Raw genomic sequence first — 9,884 nt, 5'->3', positions numbered from 1 at the left:
AACATTTAAGTGTGGAAAACATGCAAAAAAGTAAGAAATCAGGAAGGGGGCAAACACTTTTTCACACCACTGTATATTAGGCTATCTGTTAGACCTTTTTATTACATAACTCTTACTTATATTACCCATAGCAGTAGCATAACTGCATTTAATAGGCTGACCAAACGTCCTCTTTTGCCCGGACATGTCCACTTTTCACCTCCTGTTCGGGGGGTCCGGAGGTGTTTATAAATTGATGATAATGTCCAGTTTTCCTTGTGTGTGTGTGTGTGTGTGTGTGTGTGTGTGTGTGTGTGTGTGTGTGTGTGTTAGAGTGTGGCACGGGCCGCATTTTTGTCCGAACCCGACAGTCATTCTGTTTTGTTATGTCCGAAACCGAACCGAGCCCAACATTATTTAATGACTAAAGCACTGAGTTTGTGTCACACAGTTGTTATGGTTACAGGCTATTTAACAGGCTGGGCGTGCACCGTGGGTGCTCTGCGGAGAGGGAGACCTCCGTGTTTAGAGACGGGAGCGGGCGGTGGGAGGTCCGAGGCTTCCAACAAGGGGAGAGGGAGAAATATAACAAAATAAGATAAAATAGGAAAAACCTGTCTTCCTCTTTTATTTAATTTTCAGCGTTTAATCAAGGCGGAGGCGGGCGGCTGGAGGTCCGAGACTTCCAGCGAGGGGAGAGGTAGAAACAGTGCCTTAGAATATAACAATTAAACCTAATTAAACCTAACCCTATTCAAGGGCTCTGGGTAGAAACAAACTGCCAATGTGTGTGTGTGTGTGTGTGTGTGTGTGTGTTATGTTCAGGTGTTGTCACGTAATTTACAGTGCCCAAGCAATAAACAGGACAGACAATAGAACTTTTATTTATTTTTACACTACATTTTCACTGAAAGCTGACCGAATCCGACCCGAGCCCGAATACAATTTATACATTTTTGACCGAACCCGGCCCGACCCGTCGGGCTCGGATCGGGTAGCCCCACTCTAGTGTGTGTGTGTCCCCTATCTATAGGGGCCTATCTGAATTTCTGTCTTTGAGAGATATTATTTTGTAATATAACTGAACATTCTATCCATACATATAAACTTTAAATATATTTAAATTATAAGGCATCTTTGAGTAAACTGCAAGTATCATTTAAGTAGGCTATCTCGTGGCCGGGCCGAGTGTCCTCTTTTTTGGAAATCAAAATATGGTCACCCTAAGATAGTACATACCATTGTTAGTTGGAGCATGTTAGCATGGTTTTAGCATGTAGCTCAAAGCAGGCATCTGTCTGTCACTGTCCTTATGCAAATGTTAGAATGCTAACATGAAGACAGCTAATATGGCGTATATCTGATAAACATTTTTAAAACAGCACTTTTAAATATGTTACTGTTAGCACTATGCTACATGGCATAAAAATACATAAGTATGTAACATTGTCATTTTAAGCATGTTAGCATGGTGGTGTTAGCATTAAGCTCAAGCAGACATTCCACCATCCTTTAGCAAATGTCAAGCTTGCAAACATTTTAAACTAAGACAGGAATATGATATACACTTACTTAACGTTTTATAACATTAGTTTTCCTTATAAGTAAAATATACATACTGGTATTAAGATACTTTAGCATGCTGCCGGTGCTAGCATCTGGCACAACAAGCACCTTTTCTAGGTTAATTTCCTTTCTGTATAAAAGTCAGGCAAGACAGGACGACATGAGGCTTGAAACCCATTTTATTATGACAAATGTACAAGATCAGATTCATATGAAATAACAGTAAAGTTAACAAAAATGTAAGGAGCAGACAAAACACCAACAACCAGTCTACTAGCATCTATACACAGTGGACAGGGTGTCTTTCCTCCCAGATTCATCATGAGGTAAATAGGAAACTCTGTTAACACTTCAGTCATTGGCACCGACTTCCCCCTTTAATCCCATCGCAGCCTTTACTTATTTCGCTCCTCTCTCTCCCATGCAGGTCTTGCTACAGGTTATTTCATAACCGTGAGATACTTATTAATACATTCTCCTTATCTCTGTGGAGAATTTAAAAACAGGTTACATACAGCACACAGACATCCACATTCCTTTACTCTGACTCAACCCACCAGAACACACACTTTCTATTATTACATTTGTAGAATTGGGTTTTCTATATTCTGTCCAGCTAATCTAAAAGCTAAATATTTGTGTATAGAGGCCCAAGTTGTGTGCACTGCAAGCAGCACATATAGGTTTTGTCTTGGAAGTCATGTTTTGGCCATCGCCAGTATCAAAACGGTATGATAAATAGAGTGGTTTTTCCTCTGTGAAGACCATGCTGAGACTAATTTACAAAATATTTTACAAACAGGCTTCATTTCTTCTCTTAAATCAAATTCACCTGTCCTAGATTATTTTCTACGATAATCCTATCTCTCCCCCGAGCTTCTGTAACATGCCTTTAGTAGGTCAGCGCATGCTTACCTATGCAGTTTCACTGCAAAAATGATGAGATATCCTGTGGCGGCTACTTCACAAGTCCTTCAGCACTAATGCAACAGGTCAGGAGAATCCTTAAAACATGCCAAAGTTTTCTGGTTTTGTTACAAAAACTGTTGTGCCAATATTACTTCCCTACAAAATAAAACTATTAGAAAGTCATGCAATCCCAAAGAATTGCCCAATATATTTTTCCATGATTAAAAAATGCCTCTAAATATATTACAGCAAAAAACTACAGATATACACACAGACTGGTTCCAGCAGAGGTCAGTGAAGTCATTGGTTTGTTTGTTTTTTTTCTGTCCATTTCCCCCATTCAAAAACTGCATCCTGACTATCGCTTCAAAAAACAAATTTACACTAAGTTGTTTATTTTTCAGAATCTTGATCTGGTTTGAGGTCTTAGAAGTCTGCAGTTTACTGCAACTTGACCTGAACGTCAACTCAAGATTATGAAAATAGAGAATGTGAAACGGAAACATGGGAAGATCCAGGGGAGTAGAATACGAAAACAAAAAGAAGAGAGGGGTGTTGTGGAGCTTAGTGTTACTTTAGTTAATAAAAGCCACGGGTCTGCAGGTTTTTGAACCTTCTATGAAGGACAATGTACAAAGAAAATAAGACACTTTACATTTCGCTCAAAGAGACAACAAATAAAAGTTTAGATATACAAAAAAAAAAAAAAAAATACATTATTAAAAAACAAAATCACAAAAAAGTAACAAATGTAATAACAGGAAACTAGACTACATCTCATGATTAGGAGGGACGAGTTTTACTTCTGATTTTGTTTCCCCAAACGAACATAGTACTCAAAAAAACAACAACTGGGGGTTCACCACTGATACTTAATGGCAGCGCACATAGTTAAAATAATTATATATGTATATAATATACAAAAGCTACTCTATCATTTAACAAAAAGTTCAAGGAGTGGGCTGACAAATGAAGGTTGGTCGATTAGTAATTAGTTAAGAAGGTTGTTCAACAAGAATAAATACTCTCATCTGAAGCTTTCACAAATTATATATATGTAAAAAGGCCAGAGTAATTTAAAGCAAAAGTTCAACACTTTGAGAAATACACTTATTTGCTTTCAGGAGAGTCAGATGTGGCGTTTGACATCACTCTCATGTCTCAATGCATATGTGTTGGTTAAATATACGGCTCTAGCTAGCAGCTGTTGGCACACATGGTAAAGACGAAAAAAAAAAAGACTTTAAATGCAGCCCAATCATGATTGATTTTGTATAGGGGCCCATTTCAGCCAGTTTAATGGAAAAAAAAAAAGACACTGTGACTCAGTATAATGAGAAACTTTATCAAAATAATGGGTTAGTGGGGTCATTTCTCATTATCTGGAGAAACTGAGTCTATTGTGAGAAACAAAAAAGTCATTATTGTTGAGATACTAAGTCATTATCTTGATAAAGTTTTTCATTTAAATGACCTACAGGATGTTTTTTTGTTTCACCACACTGGCAGAAATGGGTGTCCACAGTTAATGCGTTACTGGTAAAATCAGTTTTCAAAAACAGAACAGAATGGCAGCACAGCAAGTCAGACAGACAAGCGGCCTGTCTCTGATTGACCAGTAGAAAAAGGATCCCCTGTAGCTTATGGACCCTGGAAAGAGTAGTTGTTACTGTGGTAACAACTGATGGGGATCCTGATCAGTACAGAAACATAGAGAGCTTACCAAAATAAATCAGTCTTTGGGCCAAGCTAAGCTAACTTGCATCATATTTACCATACAAACACGTAAGTGGAATCAATAACCTCATTTAAATCTGCCTGAAAGCAAATAAAAATCGCATATTCTCCAAAATGTAAAAACTGTTCCTTTAAGAGATAAAATCTAAAACCAAGATCATTTTTAACAGATGTCCAGAACTTCATATCACTTATGGAATGACTTATTTTACTCTTAAAAAATGTTAAAAGTCCCAGTCTTTTAGCAGTCAAATACACAGCTATTTCCTACACATCAATTTCAGTGCTCATTTTCCCATCAGGAGCTAAAATTTGCAGAAATCTTGGAAGTAGCAAAATAAAAAAACAGGACAACTTGAGAGGTGAAATGAGTGAGACGTTTTTAGAGGATGGAGGTGGTTTGGCAGTGGAGCTGGATGATGCAGGTGAGCTGATTGATACCAGACAAATGAGTGTTGATGATTTGGTGCCCTTGTTTGTCGTATAATCCCACAGGGACAGCATCAGACTGGTGACGGGGATCCAGTTCGTATTGTAGCAAAGACTGCTGAGACTCAAGGTCTGAATGACACAAGTAAAAAGGACGACAAGGAAGTGTTGGTGGGGAGGGAATAATAAAGTTAAGCAATATAAAAATACAATACCACAAAAAAATGAAACAGTACACCTTTTTTTTTTTTTTTTTTTTTTTTTTTACAAATCTTCATTATTGCAGACGTAGTCCACTAGGTCTGTGACTCCTAACAGGTCGTCTTCGTCTTCATCCTGCGCCGCCATCTCCTGGCCAACCAGTCCGTTCGGTGCTATGGCAGCAGCTGGTGTAGCACTGATGTTTTTGGGTGGCTCCAGATGTGGGGTGAGGCCTGGAGCAGCGGCAGCGGGCCGACCAACGAGGCCTTCGAGGCTCTTTATTGGGCTCTGTCCGTTGGTGGGTGGCAGCTCCACCTGATTGCAGTCCACTGGGTTTGTTCCCTTTGACTCCTCGTCTGCTTTTTCAGCTGCTTTCTTCTCCTTCGGTTTCTCCTCCTCCTCATCTTCGTCGTCATCCGAGTCTATGCGGTTCACACGTTTACGGACGGGGCGATCCTCCTCGGACGATTCGTCAGAGTCGTCGTCCGAGTCGTCTTCTTCAGAGGCTCTCCTGCGTTTTAGTGCGAGACGTCTGCGCCGCTGCCGGGAATCTTCCTCTGAGGAGTCAGCTCTTCTCTTCACCCTCCGATCCCTCGACTCCTCCTCAGAGTCTCTGGAGAAACTCGCTGGGAAAAGAAAACAAGAAACCTTTAGCCTCCTGTAGTTCTGCCAGGATCACCTCAATATACTTAACTGTTAATGGTCAGTAGATCACGAGGGCGTCCCCGACTGAGAATTTTCCTAGTCGACCACTAGTCATCATTTAGCGCCATTAGTCGACTAGTCACCTGCATGTTTACGACATTAATTTAATTATTAAATGATATATTTTGGTGGTTTGAGTTGAAGGTGTGAGAAAGAATAGTATCAGTAACATTGTTAACACTGTGCTACATTACAGAGAAATACAAAACCGTACTAATGAACCTTCATTAATATAGGCCTATATTTTATCTACAAGTGCACGTCACACACTGAGCGAGCCGCCTGTTAATGACGCTGTGGGCTAATGGGCATGTAGCTACTTCCATGTTTCAGATGATACGTCATGTTTGTAGTCGACCAATGAAGATGAGTTTACATATCACCTTGGGTTCGTCCTTCACCTTCTCAAAATGATCCCACACTTTGGATTTCCTGCCCGACATGTTATTAACTAGCCTGTGGAATAACCGCAGGTACCAGCCCTGGAAATTAACCTGACTCCTGTCTGACTGCTGAGCGTGGACACTTCCTGTGTCTGTCCTTTCAAATTAAATTCCTACATGGTCCACTCATATAGGTTTTGATAACTTAAACAAGGCGCAGCTCCTGATAGATTTTCACGTTTGTTATTTTTATGCTGCGACTAAGCAACCAATGAAATCTTGCAAACTAATTACCTTTCTGGTCGACCAACGTTTGGTTGACTATTAGGGGGCAGCCCTAAACATCGTAATTAAAAACAGTTCTGTCATCACAGCTGCCATTAGTGACAGAAATATGACCTCTTTACATACTGTATTTGACATTTTTTTTAAGCTGTCTAACTGCTGATTAAATCCGAGCCGAAAACCACTCTGATCCAACTAAATGTACTCGACCTAAAAAAAAGAAGAAAAAAAAACAAACATCCTGTAGCACACCTTCATTCTCTTTGTCTTTAATAGGAATTGTCAATTGATTTCACACTGCAGACAAGACGGTGTGACTCACCTCCTCCCTTCAGCAGATTTTTCTCCCTGATTCATATTTATAATATTCCTCTTATATTGTGATAACACTGTAAAGATTAACGTTTAGTTTGCATCATTGTGATTTTCTTGAGTGATATAATCTAGTATAATGAGTAACCTTATCTGTATCTCAGTTTTATTTCATGAAAGGCAATTAAAAACCGTCCATATAGATATTTTCTGATAGCAGTTCCTCTGATGGAGGCATAAAATGTCATGAGATATGATTGTCTTGAAGTTTCAACAGAAACTGGTGCAACTTGACCCTATATTGATAGAAACGGTGTCTAAATTTATATCTTGCTTGAAAATATATTGATTCATTGTACATAGTGGTTTTATCCCCCAGCCCTATTTAAAATGTATGTTTTTATTGCTTTTATACCTTTTACTTGTATCTATTCATTACATGTTGTCTTCCTTTGGTCTTACCGTTTTTTGTAGAGCTTTCTGTTATCATACTGCTTTCTGATTATCCTGCTTTTGCTTTGTCTGTCAAAGTACCCTGTAAACTCTGTTTTTAAAGGTGGTATGAAACAGTTTGTTATTTCATTGTTTTTTTTTTAAGCATACATCTCATATTTGTGATTTATTCATTCATTTATATGATGGTTTTATTAGAATGTTGAATGTTCTTCTATCTGCCCTGCACCATGAACTGAGCATGTCAAATTGCTGACCACTTTTATGACCTTTTTATAGCCCTGTAACACAAACACACACTCTCCTTTATCTGTCCACACACATAATTGATGTGTGCTGAATAGAGGCAAGAATGAAAATTGAAATAAAATGGAAAAAAAAAATTGCATTCAACAAAAAGAAGTTCTTAGTGTTGAGGGAACTGTGTCGTAGCACTCACATGCTAAATGATGAAATTTCTCAGTAGCCTCACTTATCATTAAAGTAAGAATATATATAGCATATAGAGTTTCATGTCAAGAGTAATTTAACGTCGCTGTCCATGGTTCTGAAAAGGTTTATGATTTTTTGTAATTTTTTTTATGATTTTTAAGTAGGTAGCCATATTAGTTCATCTTTAAAGATTTCATGTTTCATTTTTTACAAAAGGGGAGGCTAATAGTATCTCGGGGATGACAACTGGCAAAGAAGACATCATTATTTCAGCATTGTGTTATCAAAACTGTGTGTTTGTGACTGACCGTCGGTGTCTGAACTGTCCTGCTGACGTCTGGGTTTCATTTTGGCTCGGTTGGTTTCTGCCTGAGAGCCTTCGGACTCAGACGTCTCGCAGTAGTTCACCTGCTTCTTCTGACTCCGCCGAGACCGCCGTCGACTCATATCCAGATCACTGTCACTGTACTCGCTGGAGCCTTCGGTCACTGGAGACACAAAATAATAATATGATGGGTTATAAATGTATGTGGTTAAAATCTCCTCCAATGAATACAAGCGTTAGGAGAGAAAACCTGAGAATCCTCTAAAAGAAAATCTATCTCATGAAACACCAAGTGTGCAGCTGCAGCTAATTATGAATTGTCTACAAGCTACAATTATTGTCTACAATAATCTATATACCTATTTCATCTTCATCATCTTCGTCATCTGTCTCATCTTCCTCATCATCCGAGTACCCTCTCGGTCTCCGCCTCTTTCTGGAGCTCCGTCGTCGTGTCGGCAGCTTCCTGTACCGTGATTTAGTACGATGCCTACCGCTGCTGTTGCTGCCAAAGTCACTGTTGTTAGAGTCCGCCTCCGACTCAGCCTCCGTGTCATTTTCTGACACGACAAACTCCTCTTCTGAGCTGTATCAAAAAAATTAACAAATGCACAAATGTAAATATTTCATGGACAGAGTTTACTATTCAGTTATAAGCAAACCAAACTTATTCAACACCTTCAGAAAAAGCCATGAGATTCATCAACTGAGAAGAAAAGTCACTGCAATTTCTCTACCTTTCACTGAGGCGAAACTCTTCCTCACTTTCCTCCTCATCCACGGTGCTGTCGCTGTCCAGGTCATTGAGTCGCCGGCGTTTTTTCCTGCGCTGACCGGCAAGGGGTCGTGGTGGACGGCCGTTCTCCTTGCCCTCCTCTGCTTGAAGGATGGCGGACATATCCTTTCCTCTGTGGCCTGTGATGTTGGCCATGTCTTTACCCCGACCAGCTCCTGTGAAATACACCCCTCATCATTACCTCGTCACAGAACATTTGTTCAGATCTTTACAAAAAAGGTTTTAAAGTATGGGAAATATGCTTGTCACTTTTTTTCTTATATTTTTTGAGGGGTAGTTATTCCTTATCTGAGTTGAGGGACTAAGGACAGAGGGTGTTGTATTCTCAGGGTTTCTACACCTTTTCCAAAGTCACATTCAAGCACTTTTAAAGGATTTTCAAGCTTTTCCAGCAGCAGCTGTGGTAAACTACATATTTATACATATGCTCAGAGGCAGCGTTCTCAGGTACACCTGTACAATCTGCCACAATCCAACATATTTTAATTATTTATCTAAAAAGCAAATTTTTCAGTCAGACAGTGAGTTATTATCAAAGTCATGCAAATATAATTTCAAGCAGTTTCAAGCACTTTATTCAAAATCCAAGCATGTTTCAAAACACCTTGAAAACACTACATTAACATTTGAGTGTTTTCAAGGGTTTCCAGCAACTGTAATAAGGGAAATTATATATTTCAAGCACTTTTCGAGAACTGACCTACAGTTTGGCATAACTCTTGAACTTGTTGGGTCTGACTCCAGCAGTCTGAGCAGCTGACAGCAGCCATGTGTACATCACAACATGGTGAGAGGAGCTAACAGCTACTCCTGGGAACATTAGTGGCCATTTGTAATTTGGGTTGAGCAACCACAGGTCATTAAACTGGTATTTGCCAAGCATGCTGGACAAGTAACAACAAGGGGTTAAAAGCACTTCTGTTACTTTTGACGGGAGGGAAGGAGGGGCGCATACGTTTTGGGCCTAGCCTTGGTGCAGAGACACAATTACAGTGAGTACACCGCACAGTGTTGAGTTCTTTCGAGAGTCAAATGACCAATAGATTCTCAAACTCAGCAATTCCTTTAGGGTACATCCAAGTACTTGACAGAATCGTGGTAACCCTGTGTAAAGTCCCTAGGCAAATTTGCAATCTGTAATATTGAGCTATATAAATTAGGGGTGCACGATAACTATCAGGCCGATAATTATCGGGCCAATAACAGGAATTATTACGTCATTCCGATAAGTCTGATATCATGACGAATAGCCCCGATAACATATATAATTTTGTCAGCACAGCAGTGCCCCGCTCCCACTATGAGACCTGAATGGCCTGCAGTGAATGCTGCGTTCAAGTGACGTCGGCATAATCAGAAAAACTCTTTCTGA

At 39.6% G+C, this 9,884-nt stretch overlaps 1 protein-coding gene across 1 annotated transcript in view; it reads right to left on the bottom strand.

Moving 5' to 3' along the window:
* Positions 1 to 1,709: 1,709 nt before the first annotated feature.
* The window catches only part of LOC126385556 (remodeling and spacing factor 1-like), a 30,255-nt gene continuing 22,080 nt past the window's right edge, over positions 1,710 to 9,884 (bottom strand). The window contains 4 exon segments of the mRNA XM_050037331.1: positions 1,710 to 5,447; positions 7,700 to 7,879; positions 8,076 to 8,302; positions 8,454 to 8,667. Of these exon segments, the coding sequence (XP_049893288.1) occupies positions 4,885 to 5,447; positions 7,700 to 7,879; positions 8,076 to 8,302; positions 8,454 to 8,667 (1,184 nt within the window). The 3' untranslated portion in view covers positions 1,710 to 4,884.

The sequence above is a fragment of the Epinephelus moara genome, chromosome 3 (genome assembly GCF_006386435.1).
Source record: "Epinephelus moara isolate mb chromosome 3, YSFRI_EMoa_1.0, whole genome shotgun sequence".
Classification (NCBI taxonomy): domain Eukaryota; kingdom Metazoa; phylum Chordata; class Actinopteri; order Perciformes; family Serranidae; genus Epinephelus; species Epinephelus moara.
This window is presented reverse-complemented; position numbering and strand designations above follow the sequence as displayed.